This window comes from Crotalus tigris, unplaced genomic scaffold (genome assembly GCF_016545835.1).
Source record: "Crotalus tigris isolate CLP2741 ecotype Arizona unplaced genomic scaffold, ASM1654583v1 scf7180000024115.3125172, whole genome shotgun sequence".
NCBI lineage: Eukaryota > Metazoa > Chordata > Lepidosauria > Squamata > Viperidae > Crotalus > Crotalus tigris.
Genome location: NW_024100392.1, coordinates 1,694,942 through 1,722,082, shown reverse-complemented (window position 1 = coordinate 1,722,082; position 27,141 = coordinate 1,694,942). Strand labels below are relative to the sequence as shown.

Genomic DNA, 27,141 nt, shown 5'->3' with positions numbered 1-27,141 from the left:
TAGATGGTGAAACAAGCAAGAGGCCATTGCTTGGGATGTGACAGATTGAAACATGGAAGTTCTTGTACAAGTAGTCCTTAATTTACAACCACAAGCCCAAATTTCCCTTGCTAAGTGAGACAGTTGTTAAGTGAGTTTTGCCCCATTTTAGATTTAAGTGAATTTAAGTGAATCACTGCAGTTGTTAAGGTAGCAACAGAGTTGTAAAGTGAATTTGGCTTCAGTATTGACTTTACCTGTCAGAAGATCACAAAAGATGATTACATGAACCCCAGATACTGCAAGTCATAAATATGAGCCAGTTGCCTAGCCTCCGAATTTTGATCACATGACCATGGGGATGCTGCAACGGTCGTTAAGTGTGAAAAATGATCACAAGTCACTTTTTTCAGTGCCACTGTAACTTCAAACGTTCACTAAATGAATGGTTGTAAATTGAGGATTGCCCTTCACATTGCAATATGAAAGCTTTAGTCTGATTTATGAGGATCTTTAGCACTCCTCTGACTTGAAAATAAACAATCACGAATTGGATATCTGGAATTTTTAAAGTATTTAAAATGAGGAACAAAAATTAATTCCCATACTTTTGAGAGCATTATTTATTTTTTGGTATGAAAATTAGGATCAAGAACAATACAATATAGCATGGGTCAAATATGATTGCTTCTTTTTGGCTGATAAGGTTCCTACTTATGAAATCTTACACAGAAACAATGGCCAATAAGTCCCACCCTCAAAGAAAGAAGCATGTAACAGCTTATGCAAAGGATTAAAGTTAACTTTAAAGGTAAAGTATTGGACAAATATTGCAATGTTTCTTAATCTTTGGATGCCTTTATCATTTGTCACAATTTTTGTTGTGATTTTAATACAGGTAGTCCTCCTTTAGCGATTGTCTTGCATAGAGACTATTCACAGTTACAACAGTGATGAAAAAATAACTTTAATGTCTGCCTTTATTGCATCTGGTCCTTACCAAAATTCTTACAAAACCTTTAAGAGAATGCCCGTTATTTTTTGTTTTTGTTCTAGCTTTACCTCTGTAGTAATCAGACAAGAAACTGAGGCCTATATGAAAAACAGAAAGTTGTTCCCTTTTATTCTTGAGGTGATTAATTAGCACTATTTTTTCTGGCATGGCAGACATGGCTGTTTTAATGAACATGGAAGAGGATCTGTGTTCACCTAAGTTCCAAAGCACTTTTTCTCAATAATATCTGACGTGTGCTTAGCCCTAGTTAAAAAAAAAAATACTTTGTACAAGTGAAGCATAGAAACTGAATACACAAATACATGCATTATAAAAAGGTAGGGGTGTGTGTGTGGAAACATAATACACATACAGAAATATCCCTGCCACCAAAAAATATAAATGTGCATGCTATTGTGCAAATTGATTAGATGAGATGCAAATTATGACAATAAATCCGCAATGTTTCATTTACAAGTGCAGAATACTAAATTATACCAATATAGACCATATTTGATTATGTATATCAGTTAAGAAACTGTAATGTGTTTTCAGTGGGCATATAAAAGACAAGAAAGCATCTAACTGATTTTTGACAATAGCATCTTGTGGATGTAATTTATGTGGCAAATGGTGAGCCAGTGACATCTCCCAAGCATCCACAAAGAACACCCCAATTCCTGAGAACATCTTCCTCATTATTGTGTCAAGCTGATAGGAATACCAGTCACTGTTGAAAAGGCTAACTTCTGGGTCAAGTTCTCGAACATTGGCAGTTTTGATAATTATATAAGTTTTGGGGCTCCGATCCAATAGCCGAACAACTGCCCTGCGAATATTTCTCAATCTCCTGATGTATACTTCTATAGGAAAAGTGCTAAGGTGAGACCAAATAGTTATGGCTATCACAGTGTTCTTCCCACCAACAATACGATTCAATTCATTGGCAATATAATGCAGCTCACTGCTAAAAACTGTGAAAAAACGAATGGGAGGGCCATGGCAACGAAAATTTAGTAAGATGTTATGCCTTAAGTCCACAGCCATGAGAGGACCAACTTTCTTAGGACTTCCCAGGTTTATTTCCACAAGATCTGTTAAAAAAAAAAGAATTACTAAATCATTGTATGCCATAACTCTATCACTACCTAGAAGTATTAGTAAGACAAAACTAATTTAGTCTTAGGATTATGCCTTCTGAAAAATCATCCAAAGAACAAATAAATGCTAGGCTTAACCTTGCAAATTCAACTAACCATTTCAAAGAAATGAAAAAAATATAACAATATTGTTATTGTTAATTGCGAAGTCGTATCCGACCCATCGCGACCCCATGGACAACGTTCCTCCAGGTCTTCCTGTCCTATAACAATATATAATCCCCAAAATAACTATACTCCTTTGGAAGAAAAAACTTTAATGTCTTAATCATCTGAATTGGCCCTCTCTTTATATCCCTTGTCAAATTCAAGGAGTTCTCTTTGAATTCAGGGAGTTCTCTTTGAGCCCCCCTTTGCTTCAAATGCACTGCATTTTTTTATGAACAGTAGTGTAGCAGTCTACCCTTCGCTGTCAGTTCTGCTCTACTATAGAGAAGTCAACCAGCAGAATTTCCTTCGAAGGTCTACTGTCCTATTTCCTGCAGCCATTTAATAGCCATCGGATTTTGGCAGCTGGGATGTGTAGTAGATTCTTTACAAAGAACTGTAAATCCACCTATTATATCTGCTGTCAGCTTCACTGGAGACCCCTTCCTTTTTATTCAGTGGAACAGCTGCTCTCTTCATTGGAGCATGTGGGATAGCTTTTCTTCTCATGGGTGAGACTTTTGGGATCGCATGCTAAATGATAGCGGTCAAAGGTTGATGGGCCACAACTACAACTTCCTTCTTTCTTGCTAGCTCCACACACATAGCAAACTGCCCCAAAACGGCAGGGCTCTCTTGACAAGACTTTAATTTCTTGTCAGGGAGTTCTGAAATTAAGCAAAAGGCCACATTTTAGTATAAAAGCTTTAGACTTAGGTTTCCTATTATCACTAACTTCTGTTGGTAGTGCCAGATAGTCTAATAATGGGATATTCTTATAGTGAAAAAAATACTGGAAAAAATCAAGTTTGGGATTTCATTTCAATTTTTCTCTCAAAATTAAAAAAATAACATGCATATCAACCAAACAAAATTGGTAACAAAATGATAAACACCGGTAAAATACTGTGCTCTTATAACAAAATTATTTATGGGAGAATTTCTTTTAGAGGGAATCAATTTGAATATACCTGGAACAAATGCTGTCAGATATTCAAACCACTGTCTGATTGTAGAGTCTCCAAACAAGTAAATAAGTTTTCCCTGTAAACATTCAGTAATATCTGATGACTTATTAAAATGTCGAATCAACTGCGTCCTTTGTTGCCATTCATCTTGATAATAATAACCAGAAGGAAATACATCAGAGCTGTGAGATCTTTCTAGACTTTCCATTTCTGAAGGAGAAAATTTTGAATTAATGAATAGAAATAAAGAGGCATGCCTTAAAATTATACATGTTCATCTATATGGAAAATTCCACTGAGTCTTGTGATTGCAACAAACAAACAAATAAGCAAGCAAGCAAGCAAGCCAGATAGCCAGTTGACAGACACATATTTTAAATATACATTTTCAAAGCAACATGCCAGATGAATTTACTGTATGTTTTCCTTCATAAATGTAAGTCATAAAATACCTAAAATATGAGTCAGTTTTAGCAAAAAAAAAAAAAAACCAAAACCCAACAAATGATAAATGCAACATTATTTATGTTTAATCTAATTGCTAATTACAATTCAATTATTTTCAGTTGGCCATCTTTGATATGTTTAAAGATGATATAACAGAATTTTTAAAAATGCACTTTTTGAAATCTTATCCGTATTTATTTACTTATTTATTTTTCTGCCTATTCATAATAAAACAACTCTGAGCCTCTTCTAACATTCAAACAATTTTATCTATAAATATACTACATTCTCAACCATTTGTAGTAAAAGCATTATAATAGTGCCCTACACTATCACATTAATGGGAAGGTCCAGAGATCTGAATTCAAAGGGATAAATTTGATTCAGATATAATATCCAACACAACGGTGCATAGTTAGCATTGTTGGAATCTTCCCTTGGGTTCACACAACTGCTATATGGCTGCTGTGAAGGAAAATATATATTTTTAATTGTCTGTGAGCGATTCCACATACATGCCAGGACATGCCAATTGTCCATTTCAACAGGGTTATGGCTTCGGCAGAATAAGCAAGATAGAAAACATGAAGAATTTCTCCTCCTTAAATACATAATGGTTAAGTAATATTTTTCAATAATTTAAATACAATAATAGAACTCTTCCATAACTCTTCAGCAGTTTCTCATACGATACTGAAACACTGTTGATGATTGCAGTTCATAAGAACAAGTTGAAACAGTATAAAACAAAACTTTCAAACATTTACTTTACCTGCATGCCCCAAAGGTCTTACAATCACAGTATCAGGCCCGATGGAAGGTATTGGTATTTTTATATTTACACCACTAAAATAAGGGAAAAATATATATTTTTAAAAAATATGAATACAAAAAGTCACATTTGTTTACCACTACATATTTAAAAACAGATTGCATTTTAACTTGAACACCATTCTGTCACTGAGATGGTTAAGTCTTCTCAATATGAACAGGACTACAGAGATTTCTTCCTGGATGACAGCAATAGTTACATGAAATGCCTTTACTAATCATAACTGGAAAACTCCATATTCAAAGTTCATGTTGAAAAATACAAATCATATCAAAGCAAATTGAATTAAAGGAGGACTTATCTAACTTAATTACATTCCACTGTATTTTTCCTTGCTAAATATATTTATTACCAGTATGATTTATTGTTCACATTACTGTGAGGCTCATCAACAAGATCAACTAATATTGTGTTTCCCCGAATATAAGCCCTATCCCAAAAACAAGCACTTAGGTGAGGTGCATGCCTAAAAATCAAGGTAGGGGTGGGGTGGGGGGGATGGAGCTACCCCATGTGCCCTGCACCCCGTTTACTGTTGCAGCCAAGCCTCCCATGCCGATACCTGCCTTCCCAGCCCACTTCTTCTACAGCCACTTGCTACCGCTCATGCACATCGTCCCTAGTTTCCATTTCGCGGTCAGAGGCCTTCAGCAAATGCCTCTGCAGCTGAGAATGGAACTACGGATTGATGCACACAGCGCCCCTGGCCTCCATTTCACTGTCAGAGGCCTTCAGGAAAGAACCAAGCTCCGGATTGACACACACGACATCTTCCAAAAATAAGATCTGGTGCCTCTTTTGGAGGCAAAAAATAAAAAATAAAAATAAGACCAGGTCTTATTTTTGGGGAAACATGGTAATGTTTCTTTTTACAAAAAAAAAAAAAAAAAAAAAAAAAAAAAAAAAAAAAGTCATGAAAGATGCATTTAAAAATAAAAATTTCTGAAAGGAACAAAAAATGTTTGTTATTTTTCTAAAACACGTATACTAGCTTTATGTTATATAATATACAGTAGTGGCCAAAATTGTGGAAACCTTTTGGGAAAAGTATACAGTAGAAATGCCACCTTTGGTTAAGTTTCCACCAATCTTTCTTCTAATTTCTTTATAACTGTAGCCTTGTTCACTTAATAATACTATTTTACATCGCTTTCTGGACAACCAGTTAACTTTTTGCACCATTACTTTAATTTTATTACGTTTTACAAGCTCACTAAATGAAAGAAAAAAAAACTCAACCAACTTGATAGCGATCACATAACACTGACAAATGTCTTCCTCTCAACTTCAATACATGACATCAATAACTGAATCCTACTGTGATCTGATTGGCTCATTGCAAAACAAGATGACACCTGATTGGCTCTCTAAACATGCATGCTCATTGGCTACAATCAGATGATGAAAAGCTACATGGTATCAACCTAAGCAAGTTGTGCTTCCTTTTTCTGGTTATTTGGCTATAACTTTTCATAGAATACAATACAGATAATTGAACAAACTATGTTGCATCACATTCTTGATTAAATTATCTTTCTATTGATATATAATTTTATGGTACTACTCCAAAAAAAGTGGTGTTATTAGCCATCAAACCTGAAAAATACACTTTTCCCAAAAGGTTTCCACAATTTTTGCCACTACTGTATTAAAAAGAAATGTCTGCAGGAAAATGTGTGTCTACAAAGCATCTTGGGTAGATTTATTTAAAACTAGGGATAGTGGTTAGGGTTAGTTTCAAATACAAAAATATTTGGATTTTTAGAAATAGATTATTTTAACCAATTTGGGGAGAAAACCCAATAATTTCCTAGTAACACAAAATAAAAAGACTGAACATGCAAAATGAAAACCAGAGGTGCTTAGGCCCAACAGTACTATTAATTAAGTATTAAGCAGATGTTTCTGACTGTCAGGGATGAGAAATGAAAGGCCCAAAGTCTTCTGAATCAAAAAATAAAAGGAAAAGGTTTAATATTTAAATCCTAGTGTACAGATATGGGGCATAATATCTCTGTGTTTTGCAGTATGGTAGTCATCGTTTGAGCATATACAACTTATTATTTACAATAAAACAGTTTATTTAACTGGGTTGTGTCTGTGAAGTTCCTATTATAAAGAAGTTCCTGAATATAAAGCTGTTATCTGAAGAGCCAGGTTTTATTGCTACCAAGCCCTAAGTTAATATAGTTGATGAACATTATGAGCCATAAATGTGGCACTAAAATGCCCACTCTTATACTATTCAGCAAATTAAAAAGATTATAGCAGAACTATATAGATATTTTGCTTGTTTGACATTTATTTAAAAGATTAATTTCAGCCTAGTAAAATGCATTCAAGAAGAGTTTTTCACCATCCCACATTTTAAAAAGAAAAGAGCCAAAATAACATTAATCTATACAAAACAAACATTAAACATACAATCTAAGAAAGCAAGTACCTTTGAAAAAAGTTACTCTCTTCTGAAGTTAAAAGGCCTCTTTTATATCCCCCTTTAAAATGGTTGATTCTAGTAGCACAGGAGAGTCTTCTTGGCTTATAACAAAACCATGGTTCCCCAGTATAGCTATCTGTAAAGTTACAGACTGGCATGTCCCCAGGCAAACACACATTGCATATAGTAACTTCTGAAATCCTTCCTGATTTGAATAAGCTTTTAAAATAGGCCCTGTCTGGGTTTTCTTCCTGTAAGCGTTGAAGGAGTTGGATTCCTTCACTAGGATGAACCAAGGACACAGATACTGTGACCTCCCCTGGCCAAAGTAAAGTGAAAAAAATTATGTATGATCCATTCTGATAATCTACAGTTCTTCCAATGGCTCCTGCTCTCAGATCTGCAGAATGAATTCTTGACTGAAGGTAGTCACCACCATATTGCTTTGAGTTTCCTTCATAATCCTTCATATGGACAAGCACCTCCAGCTGATCACCAACTTTGAAATTTGCATGATTATTTAGTATCATAAAGTTGCTATGTAAAGGGTCAGTACTCCTTACAAAGGGGACTTTGTTCTCAGGAGGTTTGGGCCAATGTAGAGCAACAAATAAAGATTCTTCTTCCTCTTGTTCAATCTTGGACAAAACCTGATGCTCATAACCACAGTACAGCTTTCTGCGTGTTCTAGTTGTAGGCAATGAGGGTTGTGATTCATTCTCTTCTACCAACCACTTTAAACCTGTGGTATTGAGATTCTACAAAAGAAAGAAACTCTTTCAACAAGAATTGTAGCAACAGAATCATATCTACTATATTTATTTTATTACACTTTGCAGCAGTATAATATCAAAATGGTCAGTAAGAAATATCACGCAACCCAAATTGTTCTTATCTATTCCATTAGTTATAAAAGAATGTTATATGTTATGTGGGATTACAGGCTTAGTTATGTAAATGCTTTTTCCATAGTATTTAACATATCATTACACCACTCAATTTTAATACTTTTATTATATTAATTAAGAGAGAATTAGTGTCTTTTCTTTTCAGAGCTGATTAAAAATGCTTAGTTATTATTGTCCTTGTCTGCATTTGTTGTGTGTATATATCTGATTGGGGAAGAGCCGCTGAAACAATCGCAAAATTGTTATTTTCCTCTACCCCTGCCACTGTCTATTTTTTCTTTTAGCTTTTTTCTAATCCCTTAACCTTATTGTCTATAAAAGACTTGAGTTCTTTTATTCTGAAAAGTGTTTAACCTTAGTACAAGATTTCCTGCTTGCTTACTCCACATAAAAGGAAGAAAAGTAGGTGAAGAAGGTCATCACTTCATTTATTTCCTAGCAATTTAACACCTAGGCATGAGTAGTTGATGAGGTTTACCTAATAGGCTGTCCCTAGAAGTATGGGAGGTTGCCAATATAAATTATGGGGGAAAGGCTTAGGATCCTGCAGGGGCCTACTTAGCCAACTCTTCATGGATTCATTGCAAACATCATATAACTTTTGGTTTTGTTCTTCACCAAAATTAGATGACGTAAAGCAATATTTTAGCAGCAAATGGTACTTGATAATTTGACAAAAATGTGTGCATGGTGGGTTTTTAATGTAATGTTTCTTTATATTCTGAATATCCAGCCACCAACTCACTACTCTTTTAGGATCTAATGCAATGCTAACTGATTCTTATAGTAGAGAGAATGTATGCCGACCTGCACATTAGTTGAAAGAATTTCATGCAAAGAGACACATTTGAAGGAGATTCTGAAGGCTCTTCTAATGTAATGAAGCTAATTATTAAGAGTTGCAGTGGAAGGATAATGGAATAAGCTGCTGGTATCTTCCATAAAATAGTCATTAGCCTAAATTAAATAGAAAATGCAGTCAACAAAACTGATTATGATTGACTTGCCAGGGGGCATGTCTTCAGATGAGGGAAACAGAAAGTAAAGATAGAAGCATCAAACTGTAGCAGTGTTGTTGCCCGAGATTCTAGTAGTACTGGAAATAGTGACTTCTCTGATTTTTACAGATCCAACAAGTTCACAGGACCTTTTCCATATGCACTTAGCCCTTGGCCTTGATCTCAATGAAAAGCAAGGACCAGAGAGCTGAACTTTGCAGGTTTAGAAGGCTAGCTAACAGAAAGTGAGTTCCAAAAGGAAAACAGTCTCTGCAGCTACTGTCTAATAAGTCTCAGCTTTCCACTGCACAGAGGCCTGACAGTTTATTTACTGTGCTCACTTACTTACTTTGGACAGCGTTGAGAAAAGAGCGTTGTCTTACCTGAACGCCTTTTCTCATCAGGATGGTGTAGAATCCACTCATTGGGTAATTTAATCCCTCCTGCTCAGACTAAGAACAAAAAAACTTTGCCACGCCTCCTTCTGGGTGTGACTTCCCAGTTTTTTCGAGGCGAAGCATCCAGACGCAAGGCTCCAAACAAAAACATGCATGCCTAGACTAACACTAACAGGGTGGGTGTGGATTCTACACCATCCTGATGAGAAAAAGCGTTCAGGTAAGACAACGCTCTTTTCTCCATCAGAATGGATGTAGAATCCACTCATTGGGACATACCAAAGCTGCTCATGTCCCCACGGGGAGGGAAGTCTAGGCTTGTGTCCCTTGAGAACCAACCACCCGCTGTAGGACTCTCCTTCCGAAAGCAGCCTCCGCTGCTGCAAACGGATCTATTCTGTAATGTTTTATGAATGAGGAGGGAGAGGACCATGTCGCTGCCCTGCAAATCTCCTCAAGTGATGCCTGGGCAGACCAGGCCGCTGAGGCAGCAGCACTACGTGTAGAGTGAGCTGTAATATGTGAAGGGACTGAGAAATATAAGCCCTGGAAATACACGCCCTAATCCACCAACCAATAGTAGAGGAAGAGACCTTCCGACCCATGGTAGAGGGCTGAAAGGACACGAATAATGCCTCAGATTTCCTGAAGACCGAGGTTCGTTTAATGTAATGGCGCAGGGCCCTGCGCACGTCCAAGATATGCCACCGTCTTTCCAGATGGTGGGAAGGGTTGGGACAGAAGTTAGGAAGGACTAGGTCCTGAGAACGATGAAACCCTGTACTGACCTTAGGAATGAATGCAGGATCCAGCCTAAGGACCACTCTGTCCTCATGGAATGTGCATAAGTCCTCCCTGACCGATAAGGCAGCCAATTCTGAAATTCTCCTGGCTGACATAATGGCCACTAGGAAGGCCACCTTCAGTGTAAGGAAGTGAAAGGAGCAAGTGCTCAGAGGTTCGAATGGAGGAGAAACTAAGGCCTGTAACACCCTGGACAGGTCCCAGGATGGGTAACGATGAACCGTAGGTGTCCCTACATTGGCCGCGCCCTTGAGAAAGGCACTAACTGCTGGATGTTGAGACAGGGAAACTTGGTTGTCACAGGTGAGGACCGTCGACAAGGCAGCTAACTGCCGACGTATGGTACTGGTTGAGAGACCTCTAGTTAACCCCTCAAGTAAGAAGTCCAATATGTCTGGAATGGTGACAGCAAGCGGCGAAAGTCGCTTTTTGGTACACCAAGAGCAGAAACCTCTCCAAGTGGCGTCATAGATCCTGTTGATCGAGGGACGCCGTGAGGCCTGGATGACAGAGATAACCCCAGAGGAGAAAAACTGTTTGGCTAGACTCTCCCGCTCAAGTGCCAAGCGGCTAATTGAAGCCACTGCGGGTCCGGATGATGGAGGTTCCCCTGGCTGAGAGCAACTCGGTCCGGAGGAATCTTCCATGGTGGTGAGAGTGACAGGTCCACCAGGTCGGCAAACCACGGGCGTCTTGGCCAATATGGAGCAACTAAGATCAGCTCCGCCTGCTCCTGGAGGAGCTTGCGGATAGTTGCTTGTAGTAGCGGAAGAGGAGGGAAGGCATAAAGTACGCCCTCCGGCCATCTGCTCCAGAGAGCGTCCGTTCCCTCTGCCCCCCTCGATGGGAACCGGGAAAAGAACCTGGGGAGCTGAGCGTTGTTTGGGGAGGCGAAGAGATCTAAGATGGGCTGCCTGAACCTGTGTGATATTTGCCTGAACAGACCTGAGTCCAGTTTCCACTCTGAGTGATCCACTGTGGCCCTGCTCAGGGAGTCTGCCTGTTGATTCACCTCCCCCGAGATGTGTTCCGCTCTGATGGAACTCAGAGTGAACTCTGCCCAAAGTCCTATGGCCAGGGCTTCCTGCATGAGTGACCAAGAGTGGGTCCCCCCTTGTTTGTTTACGTGAGCCTTGGCCGCAATGTTGTCTGTCAGGACCAACACGTTGTCGGGCCGTAGCAGAAGCCGTCCCGGTTACCTCTTCCGAAGACGCCCTGACTCCTTGGACGGGCGTCCCGACGGCCCGACATCCAGCTGATCGGCGGGCATGCGCAGGAGCCGATCCGACAGCCAGCTGGCCTCGCTGGACCTGCACATGCGCAGACGGCGGTCCGGATAGTATAGCACATGCGCAGATGGGTGGAAAGGCTAAAACTGCCTAGTACCTATGCGCGGACACCGGAATGAGGCCAACGACAATAAGTGAAACAGTACAGGCTGCCGAAGCGTCGGGAAGCTGCCGAAGCGTCGGGAAGCGGCAGCTGAAGACCAGTACAATTGGATGGCCATATAGGGGAAAATGGGCGGTCCGGAAGAGGGTGGTGGTGCATGGGTGATAGCGTGGGTGTGGGCTAGGCGGGGACTTTGTGAAAAGTATAAAGGAACCATGATTGTAATGGTTGTCAGTGCTGACTTTAAATTGTTATTTTGCTGAAATAAAGTAGAAGTTCTTCGTTCCTGACGTGGTGGCTCTGTGTCTGTTGATTGTGAGGTCAAGACGAGGCAACAGTAAGTCAGCACTCCCTTAAATTCATTTATTAGAGTGGCCCTTGGGGACAGATGGGAGGCAGCATGGCAGAAGGGGTGCAAGACGCTGTCCCGGCTGAAGACGCTCCTGAACAGGTGGAGGACCAGGGCTTGCTCGTGGAACCAGCTGCAGTGGTGGAGGGTCCTGTAGTACGCCCGAAGGAACGGATTCTTCTGCCAGCAGTGGATGTGGGTCCTGAGACTAGACAGAGGCCAGCAGCGACTGAGGTGGGGGAATGGTGGTTAAGTCCGGCATTACAACGTTTGGACACTGGTCGGCAGCCTACGGTGGGCGAAAGAGACTCTTATGCAGCTTGGAGGGAAAGGAGAGTGACTGGTGACGAGGAGGACGAATGGAGTTACTCCACTGCTCCTGGACAATACACCCTTGATGTTTTAAGGGATAGGTTCGGGGAAACAGGTTTCCGTCCCAAACAAGGGGTGGCTCCCCAGCCTCCTATTGGTTCGTCTGGATTCCGTTTGGCTAGCCCACGATTGCAGGTGACGGCAGCACAGCAGGAACAAGGGGGATAGGGAGGTGTGAGAATGGGACCCACGTATGCTAGTCGTACCACCCCTATTTCTCTGCCCTTAGGGTCTGGGGATCTCGGCCAACAATCCGCTGCCAGTGGGGGACAACAAGGTGCCCAACCGGCTTTAGTGTGGCCCACGGGTATGCCATGGACCCCTCCCCCTCTTGGGATTACGTTTGACGGCGATCCGGATAAATTGGCCATGTTCTTAGGCCATGTTTTGAATCATTTAGATCGCTTTGCAACTCATTACACCTCACAGTGGGCCATAGTGGTAGCAGTGACTGCCAATTTGCAGGGTGAGGCAGCTACTTGGGCGGCGGATTTGTTTGGAGATCACGCCAGCGAGTTGGCAGATATAGGTTCTTTCCTTGAGGCCTTGAGGGTACGGTTTGAGGACCCTACCAGGGTTCAAAGAGCGGAGGCAGAAATTGTATGCTTAAAACAGGAGGGCAGACCAGTACGGGAGTTCATTAGGGAATTCCAGCGTGTGGCAGGCCAACTAAGATCATGGCCTGAGAAGTTGCTAGTGCATCACTTCCGACATGGGCTAGATGTGGAGCTACGACAGGCTTGTCTGGTGAGGGGGGTTCCGGCCCGTTTACACGATTTGTATAGGGCAGTTACTGAACTCTATGCTGGGTTGCTGGAGCTCAGTCCAGGTGCACCCTCCCCTCTCCCCGCACCCACACAGCAACCAGCCAGTAAACCTAAAGCTGTGGGGGCTCCGGTACAAACAGTTCCACCAGTGGCGCCAAGGGGGATATTCTGCTGTTTCCGATGCAATAAACCGGGTCATAGGGTGGCCCAGTGTCCAATGTCTCCAGGAAAGGGAGTGTCTTCAGGACAGTCTGGGCCGGCGGCGAGAAGGCAGGATGTCACTCCGTTTAGGGGTACAAATCAACTGAGGGCTTTGCGGCAAAATGAAGACAGCACACCCTATGGACCTTCGCCAGGAATGGCGGTTTCAACCCCAGAGGTGATACCTGCCAAGTACGATCAGGAGGATCCAGAAGAGGATCCCATGGTAAGTAGTCCAGTGGTACCATTCGCCATACCAATCTTCCTGGTAAATTGCAAGACCGGTCAACGCATGGAATGCAAGGCGTTGATAGATTCGGGTTGCACACGTTGTCTAATAAGTCGGAAACGGATGCGTTGGGGCTCCGATTGAAAGATCTATCTCGGCCTATCAATTTCGAACAGGTGGATGGATCACTGTTGGGTGGGGCACCGGTGACTCAAGTGACTGAACTTGTGCGGTTAGAGATGAGGGATCATTGGGAATTAGTATGTTTTATTGTGATTCCATCAATGACCGAAGAGGTGATCTTGGGATTGGCCTGGCTTGATAAATGGCAACCGGTCATATGGTGGGCGGGTGGATGTCGCCGCATAAGATTAGCTATCGGTCCCCAGCCTCCGGAGGATGGTAGTGAGAAACCATGTATGCCACCGTCACATGCCAAACTTCCTGGGAAGGAAAGGATCAAAGTAGCAGTGGAAGGTAGTGAAAGGAAACGGTTGTTCCCGGTAGAGTATGAGGATCTACGGGACGTGTTTAGTGAGCAGGAATGTGATGTGTTGCCGCCACATCGCCCTACAGATTGTGCAATAGATATCGTACCGGGGGCAAAACTGCCAAAGCGCCGGATGTATCCAATGTCTCCCAAGGAATTGGAGGAACTAAGGAGTTACATCGATAAAAACTTGGCGCGCGGCTTTATACAGCCAGCCCGGTCTCGGATTGCGGCTCCTGTGATATTTCAGGGAAAGATGGTGGATTAAGGCTTTGCATGGACTTTAGGGGATTGAATGCGGTATGTACTGAAAACATGTATCCCTTACCCTTGTTGAAAGATATGTTAACCCATTTATCCCAAGGGAAGGTTTTCACCCAAACTTTCCGTGTAGAAAGTTGGGACCTAAATACATTGGACCGTTTAAAATTGTTAAAATCATTAATCCGGTTACTGTACAATTACAATTACCTCGGCTGTTAGGGAAAATACATCCGGTGTTTCATTGCAGTTTACTAAAACCAGTATATATGTACCGGAAAGGAACTGAACCAGGCCCTGTTATTGATGACGAATATGGAGTACAAGAGATACTGGACTCCCGTATTAGGCAACATAAATTGTATTATCTAATTAGATGGAAAGGTTACCCTTTGTCTGAGGCTACGTGGGTATGGGCCGATAATGTATGGGCTCCTAGTTTAGTTAAACGATTCCATGTGCAAAACCCCAGAAAGCCAAAAACCATTAGCACAGTGGGGGTCGGAAAGGTGGACGTGGGTGAACCGAATTAACATATCTTGTCTTTTCTTCAGGGGGAGGCCTGGTAAAGGGGGGCAGTATATCGGGCCGTAGCAGAAGCCATCCCGGTTACCTCTTCCGAAGACGCCCCGACTCCTTGGACGGGCGTCCCGACTGCCCGACATCCAGCTGATCGTCGGGCATGCTCAGGAGCCGATCCGACAGCCAGCTGGCCTCGCTGGACCTGCACATGCGCAGACGGCGGTCCGGATAGTATAGCACATGCGCAGATGGGTGGAAAGGCTAAAACTGCCTAGTACCCATGCGCGGACACCGGAATGAGGCCGACAATAAGTGAAACAGTACAGGCTGCCGAAGCGTCAGAAAGCCGCCGAAGCGTCGGGAAGCGTCGGGAGGCGGCAGCTGAAGACCAGTACAATCGGATGGATGGCCATATAGGGGAAAATGGGCGGTCCGGAAGAGGGTGGTGGCGTATGGGTGATAGCGTGGGTGTGGGCTAGGCGGGGACTTTGTGAAAAGTATAAAGGAACCATGATTGTAATGGTTGTCAGTGCTGACTTTAAATTGTTATTTTGCTGAAATAAAGTAGAAGTTCTTCGTTCCTAACGTGGTGGCTCTGTGTCTGTTGATTGTGAGGTCAAGACGAGGCAACACACGTGTTTCCCTGACACAAGGGGAGAAAACCTTTGGAGAGCCAGGTGGATGGCCCTGAGCTCCAGCCAATTTATGTTGTGTGTCAAGTCCGAACTGGACCACTGACCCTGAGCTATGTGGCTCTGAAGATGTGCCCCCCAACCAAACAGACTGGCATCTGTGGTAAGGGTAATTCTGGGAGGTTCCTTGAAAAGGGTACCTTTGTTCAAGGCGGACGAAGTCCAACATAGAAGGGAGGTCAGAGTGTGATGGGGACTTTCCTGTTGGAGGCACTGACTTTGCGTCTTTGAAAGGAAAGGAGGAACCACTGGAGGTTCCTGAAGTGTAGCCTGGCCCATGGAACGATGCCCAAGCAAGAGACCATCTTCCCCAGGAGTTGGGATAGTTGTACCAGTGGTACCCTCTTTTCCCTTCGGATCTGCTGAGCCAGCTTCCGAATGCTGACTTGACGCTCCTGGGAGAGATATACCTTGCATAGGCTGGAATCTATCAATGCTCCCAGATGGAGCAGGCGTCTTGTGGGGGTAGTGTGACTCTTTTTGAAATTCATGGAAAACCCGTGATCCTGAATGTTTGAATTGTGATTGCCAGGTCCGACTGACCTGATTGGAAAGATTTGGACTATATCAGTATGTCGTCTAGGTAGCACTGTACCCGTACGGGCTTCATTCTTAGATGAGCCGCCAGCACGGCCAAGACTTTTGTAAAGACCCTCGGGGCAGATGATAGGCCGAACGGGAGGGCCCGGTACTGGTAATGACTGCGTGCGTAACAGAACCGCAGGAACTTGTGGTGTTCCTGGATGATCGGAATGTGTAGATAAGCCTCTGTCAGGTCGATGGAAGAAAGGAAATCCCTCTTCCTGATACTTGCCAAGATGGACTTTAGGGTCTGCATCTTGAATTTCCTGTAAGTGAGGAAGTAATTTAGACCTTTTAGGTCCAGTATCGCCCTCCAACTGCCTGAGGCTTTGGGAACTACAAACAGGATGGAGTAGAACCCTTCCCCGATCTGGTCCTGAGGAACCCTTTCTATGGCTCTGATCTCTAATAAATGTGCGATGGCTGTCGTGACTAGTTGTGCTTTTGAAGTATTGTTTGAAACCGGGCACTGTATGAAACGATCTGGGGGAGAAGATCGAAACTCTAGGGAGAGACCCCTTCTTATTGTCTCCCTGACCCAAGCGTCCGCGGTTGTGCTCTCCCAGATGTCGTAAAACAGTGCCAGTCAACCCCCAATGGGGTAATCCTCCTTGGCGTCACTTGGACCGCCTGTAAGGACGACTGCCCAACCCCTGAAGGGGCGCTTGGTCTGGGATTGACCCCTGGCTCCACTAAACTGGCGGTCCTGTTGGCAATCCTGTCTGAAAGAATAGGATCACGAGTCTCTGGGCCAATCCCAGGACTGCCCTGCCCGAAAGGGCTGTCTCCAGTCCCAGGAGCTACTGGGACGGAATGCTGGCCTACGATAATCATGCTGGGGCCATCTATCCAATTTTTGGGAGGGATGGGCCATCACCTTGCGCTTGTCCTTGCCTTCAATAATGTGAGGCTCTAGGACTGGGTCGAAAAGGTGGGTGCCACTGTACTTAGATGTTGCTAGGCGCCACCTTGCCTTTAAATCAGTGTGCCATTGCTTCAACCAGAGCAGCCTGCATGAAGCCACTGAGGCAGCAATAGATCTGGCCGAACATCTGGCTGAGTGCAAGGAAGCGTCCGCAATATATTCGGATGCTGCCACGACTTTGCCTATTGCTTGGTGCGCTCTGACCTGATCCGGCGGAATGAGCGCCTGGAGTTCCTGCATCCACATAATAGCTGAATGTGCAAAGAAGGAGGAAGAGGTTGCCACCCTTATGGCCCAAGCTGAAGATTGGTGAGCTCTACGAAAGGAGAACTTGAACTTTTTGTCCTCAGCCTTCAAGAATTCAGCCATGTCTCCGGGAACTGCTGTATTGGAGAACAGAGAAGTCAGCGGAACATCCACAGATGGAACTTCTAGAAGAGAAGCGAAGGAAGAAGAGACATTGTAAAGTTTCTTGTCCAAACTGCTCTGGGAAGGCGTGGTAGCTAGTGAAGCCCACTGCTTTTCCACCGTAGTCTTGAAGACTAGTGGACATGGGATCTGCGGGTCCTCCTTGACCTTTTCCGCAAACAAGGGGTTTGCTTCCCGGTTGGCCGAGGAAGATGGTGCCTCCTCCTGGGCCGAGGTAAGTTTTACCGTGTCAATGGCCTTTATGAGGAGAGACCGAAAAACGGACGGATCAAAGAGACCGGAAGAAGTCACCTGCTCAGGTTCCTCCTCCTCAGACAAAGGAGTGTCTGCTACCCCTAGCTCCACTGAACCCTCCTCTCCTAATTGTGAGAAGGTTTCCGAAACATCGGAGCTAGGTCTAGTGCCACGCTCCGCCCGAGGTGGGGGAATGAAAGTGGGAGAAGTAGGATGCGACTGCACCTGTCTGCCTTCAGTGGGTGACATAAACTGCCTGAATGCATGGTGCATAAAGGCCTGGAATTGAGCCTGGGACCACATTTCCCCTTGGTCCCTGGAGCTGGCCCCAACCTCCGTTGAGGCACGCCTGCTCTCAGTTGTGTGGTGTGACCGTGAAGGGGAGGAACGAGGAGGACCAACCTGCTCAGTTTCCCCCTGAGGAGAACAAGGCCTTGGGGCATCCTGCGATGATTCAAATTGAGGTTCCGACAAAGGGGCGTCCAGTGGGGCGGGGAAAACCATTTCAGCCCCACTGGACCTGAGCCTTTGTGCTTTGGAGAATTCTCTCTCCAGTGCTAGGTGTCTCCTTGTGGCCTCTCGCCCGGCTGACTTGGAGGTATCTTTAGAAGACAAATGTTTGGTTTTAGCTTTTTTCTTCCCCCCCACGTCCAATTCCTCTGATCTGCGCTTTGCTTGTGCGGGGGGGGGGGGCACTAGTCTGAGATGCCTGGGGCGAGGAACTGTCTGCCATTGCAATCTAGGTACTCCTAGGCAGTTGTACCTAGATCTGGGGGGAACCAACACGCAGATGGAAAACCGATCCTCGCTCTGAACAGAAAGCAATGGCAAGAGCAGCCAGTGTTCTAATGCTGTCTGCGCAGGCCCTGTGACAAAAGGTCACTGACTGAGAACAGGTGGTCAAAAAAGAAGATCTCTTCGCCCTCCTTTTCTAGGCCTTAAGCCCAGAAAATAACACCTTGGCTTGCTCAAATGCAACCAAGGCCCACACCTGGGGCAGCCCCCACAAGCTGCACCACAAGCACTGTGGTACACAAATATCCCCCCCCCCCGAATGGGTCTGCTCACAGACCAGGGTACTCAGGCAACAAATTCAAATCTGCGATAATGCAGGAATAACTGCAAATGATGTTGTAAATAAATTTAATTAGGCCTCCAAAATGGCGTCCGCCACATGGGCCCTCTTAGTAACAGCCGCGCTAAGCCATGCAGTCAAAATGGCGCCCGCTAGGCCTGAAAACCCTTGGAGAAGCAAGGAGGGAAAACTCTGGGGTTTGTTTAAAAGGAAAATCTGTAAAACAAAAAAAAGGCTTGACTTTTTTGTTTCCTCCCCTCCCCCAGGTCCCCAAGCACTTGCGATTAGTAGCAGCTGCGATCCGGAGTCAGGAAAAGTCTCCCTCGAGGCCTCGAGGTGAGAAATAGTGCTCCGGAGGCCTCCGTGCAGGCAAAACAATCTCCTTGTCTGGCTGATTGATGGGATTGCAAAGAGGCTATAGTCGAAGGGAGCTCCCTTCCAAACGAAAGCCTGCAGCCTCCCCTTTTTCAAAGCTCAAAGGGCTGCAGAGGAGCAAGGACAGAGTCCTTATCCCCCCCACACAATCTCCAAGAACTTCTGAGTTGTGAAGCAAAAGCCAGTTAGATCAATTTTGAATTTAAGAGTAGCCAAATTCAACGATAAATCCAAAAAAACAATTAGAGAAGCAAGCTAGCTGAGGAGCCTTTTCCAAAACGCGTGTAGCTGAGCTCGAGACTAAGAAAAAACTGGGAAGTCACACCCAGAAGGAGGCGTGGCAAAGTTTTTTTGTTCTTAGTCTGAGCAGGAGGGATTAAATTACCCAATGAGTGGATTCTACATCCATTCTGATGGAGAACAACTTCTCACAAACTGTATCTTGTTTGTGAATACTGTGGTAATGCATCTTTTAGATCTTGGATTTCTTATAACCTCAACTTTGCTTTTCCTTCAGATTCACTGCCTCACTGACAGCTTATTGGTCTTGACCCCTTCTTGCCATCTTGACCCCGTGAACATTCTCTCCTTTAAGGTACTGCTTTAAGTGCTGCTTCACAGATTGTTTTACTCCAAATAGCTGACATTAAGCGTAACCTTGTTTATCTTTGGCTTGTGCAGATTTCATAATTAAGTTGGTCCAGCTCCATCTATGTATCATTAGGTTTTGATCACATCTGTTGTAAATTCATAGTAGAAATTCATTGCATTCAAGATTTCCAACCTGTTGCTAATTTGTACAACTATGTCAATACTGCATTGAAGGCAGTGCTGCTAGTTTATTGGGTATTTGATAAGAATCATTTTTGAAAGCCTCTAACAATTCCATATTTATGGAACTATATGAAAGGTTTTATTTTATTACAGGTAGATCTCACTTAGTGACTGCCTCAAGCAGCAATCATTCAAAGTTACAGCAATAATGAAAAAGTAACTTTGCAACCAATGCCTACATTTACAACCTTTGCAGAGTGTCTTTGTCACGTGTTTGCTATTATAATCAGTATGTGTAGTCCTGTCCTGATCTGTTTTTTTCTCCCCTTCCTCCCACAGATCAGAGAGATGGACTAAATAAGCTATACTTTCCTGACTTGCTTTTCTATGCAATGAAGTTTCTCAACAAGTCCAATATGCTCAAATTAGGAGACCAATAGGCTCAGATCTATTAATGTAATTAGCCAGGTGGCATCTGCTGCTTGTAACTAATAAGATTTTAATTCATTTTGACACCCTTACCTTTGTTTTCCTCCTTAGTGGTTTGGGCTTAAAGGTGGGTGTGCAGTAGGCAAACCGCATAGCATTATAAAGTATTGAAAAACTAATCATAATGTTCAAAGATCTTGTAATCATCAAAAGAGATAAAAAATAGATTAGTTAAATATTTTATCTTTATGTGTCAAGATATGGCATTTTTCCAATAAGTAACGTAGAGCAATATATTTATAATCCCTGAAAACTATCTACCTCTCATGGGAAGACCTGGATGGTAAGAAAAAAGAACATTCAAATTATTTGGCCAGTTCTTGGAGGGTTAAGTAACTTACCTCTAGTAGATAAAAGTTGTAGACTAATGCCAAAATAACCAACAGTGCCAGAAAGAAGCACAAAATATGGGTTTTGGAGCAATGAGGCCACATGATCCCCTCATCTCTTTCTCATCTACGTAAGATGCTACCACGCTGCCCATATTCCACAGGTATCAACTTCATTGTTACATAACATCACATAAATACTGTATCATCAAGAGGCTTCTGTAACATCATCATTTTCTGTAAAGAATTTTAAATTTTTTTATTAGACCTTGAATACAGCTAATAAAAATAAGTTTATATCTGAGAATCAACAATATTAAAAAATATATACAAGTAGTCCTCAAGCTGTAATCATTCTTTCAATGACCTTTCAAACTTACAAAGGCACTGATCTAGTGATATATACAACCAGTTCTTTAAGTTCTAACTGACAGCATACCCACACTCATGTGATTGTGACCTTTCAAGTACATCATTGCAGCAGGCTGCATGATTGCCATTTGTGATCTTCCATTCTGGATTCCCGCAAGCAAAGTCAATGGAGAATCCAGCAGGGAAGGTCACAAGCCACTCTATTGGTCTGTTTTTTTGCTGCTCTTTCTCCCAAAGAAGCCACTGCAGAATATAAGATCCATACTCCATTGTACCACCTACCCACCCATCCTCTGTAACATACTCACTCACAGCACCTGCTTGCTCACATTTCCTGCCAGTTCACCCTCTCCAGTACCTGCCCATGTTCCCTGCTGGCCCACCCTCCCCAGTATCTGTGTTGGCCTACCCATGCTTCCCAGGACCTGTCCCCATTCCTTGCTGGCCTGCCCAAGGATCTTACCAGCTTGTCTATGAGTTCAAGCCCTGTCTTAATCTTGAAAGCCAGCTGGGTGATTTTGGACCAGTCACTCTCTCTCAGCCCAACTCACCTCACAGGGTTGTTGTGGGGAAAATAGGAGGAGGAAGGTGTACTGGGTATGTTCACTGCCTGGAGTAATTTGTAAAAATAACAAAGGCAGGAAATGAATGAATGAGTGAGTGAGTGTGAGTGAGTGAGAGAGTGAATGAATAATCACTCAATCAATCTTGAAAAAACCAGGACAGACCAAAGGAACTTTGTTTTCACACAACCTGTAATTTGGAATTTTCTATCATGACATGTGGTGCTGGCTACCAGCTTGGCTGGCTACAAAAAAGTATAGGGCCAGTTGATGGAAGTGATGGGGATCGATGGCTATTAGCCTTGATGGCAATGTGACTCCTACTGAAACACATCTGCAGGGAAATTAGTACTTTTCCTTGTGCAGTTGTCAGCCACTGTAAGAGCAGATTGCTAGACTATAGATGGCCAGGGGGCCAATGTTCTTATAAGAATCAGATTAGTTGACTATCCATGTGTATCAGCAACAAAAATCTAGTTTCAACTTAATATTAGTCTACAAAATTCTTGGTATCATTATATGCACTTGCAAGATAGTTTGGAAGTAACCGTGTATATTGTTTTGTAAAATTTTATCTTAAGTTAAAACATAATGTATATTTCAGTCCTTTTAGTCATATCTTCTCCCATCTGGTGCATTTGTATATTATAACCAAAATTCTTGGCCCATTTGAACATGTACTCTTTAACTTGTTCTTTCCTGTTTCAAATGTCAATAAAAGCTTAAACATGCTAACAATAACACATTCATCATTTGTACATAATACAGTCATAAATCATTTTGTGTAATTCAGTTTATCTTTTTATCTAGATCAGGATAGGCAACCTTGGCTCTTTTATGACTTGTGGATTTCAACTCCTTTATGTTATACTTCCAAGATATGGTATTGTGGAAGCATTTGACAGTGATAGAGGAACACATTTCACTGCAAAGGTGTTACAAATAATAATGGACTCTTTGGGGATCAGGTGGAAACATCACACAGCTTGGCACACTTCTAGTTCTGGAAGGGTGGAAAAAGCAAATCAAACTTTGAAAAATCAATTAAAAAAATTAATATTGGAAACCAGGATGCCATGGACCAAAGTATTACCATTGGCCCTATTTAGGATTAGAACTAAACCAAGGGCCAATGTAGGATTATCACCTTATGAATTGATGTTTGGATTGCCATTGCCAAAGATAGAAGGTGGGGGCATTCTACCAGAAATATCTGATTTGTTTATTAAAAGATATGTGGAACAAGTACTGGGGTCTCTATCTTCTCTTCGACAGGAAAGCTTGGTGGCACAAACAGCTCCTTTGGAATTTCCAGTCCATAAGATCCAGTCGGGACAGTGGGTGCTAATTCGTAAATGGAAGGAAGAACCTTTACAACCAAGCTGGGAAGGTCCTTACCTAGTGTTACTGACTACTGAATCTGCTGTCCAGACAGCTGAAAAAGGTTGGACTCACTACACACGAGCAAAGGTGGTGACTGGACCTGAAAGAGGTTGGACAGTTATTCCAGGACAAGGACTGAAAGCCACATTTAAAAGAACTTGAATGGGTGATGGAACAGAATCCCCATCTATTTCAAACATCTCTATTAGAATTCAAGGTGATCCCAGAACAACAAAAGTGTTGGTGGTGTCTCATGAGAAAAATAAAAGTGGTTTGTTACAAGTAAAACCAATAACTGAGACAGAAGTCACACCATTAGAAACTGAAAAAGTAGATTTACAAATTGTAAGAATTAGGTGGTAGATGTGTCACCTCTGTAATAGCTAGTGATTATTGTTATTGTTGTAACTGTGAATCAATTTACGGGTGTAAGATACTGTGTAATAATCATGAGGGGGTGGATTCTAATTCTAATATTCCTGAAGATAACACACCAGAACCTGGGAAATGAAGGTAAAAATTTGTTTGTGGAATTTGCAGAACAAGTGCATAAGGTGTTCAATTTAACCAAATGTTGGGTGTGTGGCAGGCCTTTGATAGCTCAATGGCCTATGAGAGAAGTTCCTTTGAGCCCACATTTCCTTCTCCCTGGCGCTGAGGATTACACTAGCAATTGGACTGATACTAACCGACATATGTGAGAGTTAAGTAATGTTCCGACTGGCTTCTTTTGTTTAAATAGAAGTAAAGGACATCAAATGTTGGGGAAAAGTCAATGTATTTGGACTCAAACATATGACAAGATTCTACTTACAACAGGCCCTGTAAACTGTACTCAACTTAAAACAAAGTACACTAAAAAACAATGTTCTTATGCAGCAAATAGATTAAGATTGGGATGCTTATGCAGAAAGCAAAATAAGGAGGGGATAGTTAAATAAGGAGTTAACAGAATGGATCTGGGGTTGAAGACATATAAATGGAACATTAACTGCAGGATTCACTGAATATTGGAACATTTATAAATGGCCTACAGATAAATGTACAAAGGAAGGGAAAATATTTAGATGTGTAGGAACAACCTTGTGGGCTATGCCTGTGCCACATGGAGGAACAATATATGACTATAGCACCAGTTGGATGGGATGGCAATTGGAAGGGACCTTTTCCTAAGGGACAGCCAGCAAGAAAATACTGGATATGTGGGTCAAGAGCATATCGAGCATTGCCCCCAAATTGGACTGGAATCTGCTATCCAGGGGTAGTGATACCTGAATTCTTTTTATTAGAAAATGAAAAGGATAATGAAATACAAATCCCCTCGTATAAAAAATATAGGGGAAAGAGGGAAATAGCTAAAGCCCCAGAACAGAGTTGGAAGGGTGTATGGTCCACAAATAGAATAATAAAAGAATTACAACCAGTCACCTGGAATTGGTGGACCATAGGAGGATATAGAGGGCTATATACTTTGATCAATGGAATAATAAGATTACAAGCTGTGGTAGAAGTAATAGCTAATCAAACAGCTACAGCTCTAGAATTACTGGCTACTGAGGTAGGACAAATTAGAGAAACTGTAATTCAAAATAGAATGACTTTAGATTATATATTAGCTTCTGAAGGAGGAGTATGTGGAAAATTTAATTACACTAACTGTTGTTTACAGATAGATGATAATCATGAAGCAGTGATGGACATTGCAAAAGGAATCAGGAATGTGGCCAAAGCTCCTGAACAAAAGTATGAAAATATGTGGGGTGATTGGAGTTGGTTAACAAATTGGCTTCCCAATTTTGGGTGGTTAAAACAAATATTTATAGGACTAGTGTTAATAGTTGTGATAGGTATTATGTATTGTGTCTGTCTCCAATGTTTACCCTACTGTATTTCATTTTGCACCAAAATATTGGGGTCAGTAGCAAAAAACATCTCTGGAGAAGATGTACAGATTCAATTTATGTTATTTAATATAGCCAAAAATGAAGATTCATCAGAGTATACAGAAATACAGGGGGGATTGATAAATATGCATCAATATGATAAATCTTCAGAGTCAGTTAAACCTACCATACAATGGAAACTAATTTAATAGAAGAATAAAATACAAATGGTGAGAGCCAGGAAGAGATAAAATAAAGGAAGTAAGATAAACCATATAGGCAAAAATAGCTGGGTCTGAGAAAGGAAGAAGAGAAGCCATAATATATATATATATAGTTTTTAAAAGGAAATGGCTAGCCAGGAAGGACAGGTTGAAGGGGAAAATAGGAAACTAAGCCAAATAAGATAAGAAGAGAGGCACACTGAATTGAAAAGCAAGAAAAGAACTTATTGTTTAAAATGGGGACATAAATATATACTGAGTTTAAAATAACCATTTAAATGTCTAATTTTTCTTATTCTTATTGTATATGTGAATATGATTTAATATGTTATCGGGAAATATGTATAAGCAGACGGAAAGAGTGTAACCTCATAGTACCTCAGCCAATGGGGAAAGAGAAGGGCTGTAGCGGCCGATGATAGGGATGAATAAAAGAAGGAGATATTTTGGGTTAAAACTTTGAAGAGAACCAAGCTTTTAAAGCGTCTCTTCTGCTTATTGCAATAAACAAAACAAAAGGCCTTCACTGTGTCTTGGCTGAATATTGGTCAGGCAAGCTTGCATCTGGTCACGAAGGAAAGTAGCCAGGAGCACATAACATTCTGCATGTGATTATATTGGGGACATATGGCAAGCTACTATGGGAAACAAGACATGGAAGTTCTTGTGTTTTTATGAGTTTTGTCTTTTGCAACTAGAATTTAGCTGTAAAAGAAAAATGAAATACAACTAGGATGGAAACGATTCTCAAGATTTTAGATTCTTCTATACAGTAAACATCTTTTTATATTTCCCTGTGGACAGTTGGAAAATATTTGTCCCGGCCAAATCAAACATTATGTCGAGAAGGTGAAATAATGGGGGGGGGGGAAGAACCCAAGTTTAGAGTGGGGCTAACATTTCCCCTTTCTCCTGCACAATTAATTTCAGATGCTCCAAGGTTGCACTGAAATCCATTTCATGTTAAGTCCATAATTTGGACTTCTGAGCTATTTGAGAACAAAAGAATCAATATAACATAATGACTAGCTGTACATAACTGTTCTCCTTCTGTGGAAGGCCATCACATGAAGCCTAAGCGAACAGTTAAGATAAAAGTCTAAGGTGGTCACTGCAGCAAAAAGTAAACCGGGCAAGCTCAGTTCGGTCATAAAGTTCACCAATTTAGATTCCTCAATTTCATTGCATCATTTTTAATTACCCCAGCTAACATGAATCGAACCATTTCAACGAGCCTCAAATGAGAGGAGCTGATTACCTCGCTGATGACTGAGGTGAAAACACCCAGTTAAATCCGAAAGATATTATACAGAATTTGCAAGCAAGAGCGTTTTCAATAGCACCGTTAACAGACATCCTAAGTCGCTCCTCTGCAGGTGCTCCACCCGTCGCTTCCCGCACTCTTTGGGTCATTATGGGTCGATCGTTCAGGAAGGCCTTCTCGTTCATCCGATGGGATTCCCCCCTCCCCTTCCCCCGAGAACAGAAAACCGCTCATTCACAGCTACGATCCTGCGCCGCACTTACCAGGCCATTCAAGCAGAGCTGAGAAGCAAGACAACCTACTTCTGCAGCAATTCCATACGACTGAGCCGAAATCCGCATCCTCGTCTCGCCCACTTCCTTTTATCTGGCTTATAGTTGACCGAAGGGCTTGAAAAGGCAAAGACCCCAACAGCAAAGGGGGATCGGCCGCTTTCGCTCCGCCTTCCGCTGGCCCGTTCTCTGTTATTGCGCAAGCACAGACCCGCGTGGTCTATCCCTGTTTTGGTATTTAAGCAGACACAATCTAGCTTGTTTGGACTTGAATTGTTGTGTACTATTGTATTGATAAGGGGCTGTCTATTTCTTCTGATGCGTTGGCTCCTTATTCTTTCGTTGCATCCTTTATTTTTTGGTCTGCTGTCTGAACTGAATGGAGCGATTCCATTGAATATATTTCTAATCCGATCGCTAACTCTTTATAGAAGTATGTGTGGTAAAGTTAAACGTTCTTTTCAGTTTCTGGTTCTTAGAAATAGGCTATGGAAAGCCAAAGAGCATATATTTAAAATGCACTGCTAAAACATGTAAACCGGCAGTTTAAGATTTGTGGAAAGACCATCCCGAGTTCAAGCTGGATAGCACATAACATTCAAACATCATGATTTTGATATT

The 27,141-nt window shown here is 42.3% G+C and overlaps 1 protein-coding gene across 5 annotated transcripts; it reads right to left on the bottom strand.

The window, feature by feature from the left end:
• Positions 1-320: 320 nt before the first annotated feature.
• Positions 321-26,690, bottom strand: NXPE3 (neurexophilin and PC-esterase domain family member 3). Of its 5 annotated transcripts, XM_039322450.1 has the most exons (7): positions 26,512-26,619; positions 22,893-22,977; positions 20,572-20,796; positions 6,971-7,722; positions 4,468-4,541; positions 3,252-3,458; positions 321-2,067 (listed from the first exon to the last, which is right to left on the bottom strand). In XM_039322450.1, exons 3-7 carry the CDS (start codon positions 20,662-20,664, stop codon positions 1,466-1,468), a joined length of 1,728 nt encoding a protein of 575 aa, XP_039178384.1. In that variant the 5' UTR covers positions 20,665-20,796; positions 22,893-22,977; positions 26,512-26,619; the 3' UTR covers positions 321-1,465. The 5 variants fall into 5 exon arrangements, with proteins under 5 accessions (XP_039178384.1, XP_039178383.1, XP_039178385.1 ...); XM_039322449.1 differs by lacking the exon at positions 22,893-22,977 and having other exon boundaries at positions 26,512-26,651; XM_039322451.1 differs by lacking the exons at positions 20,572-20,796; positions 22,893-22,977 and having other exon boundaries at positions 26,512-26,690.
• Between the last annotated feature and the right edge of the window lie 451 nt (positions 26,691-27,141).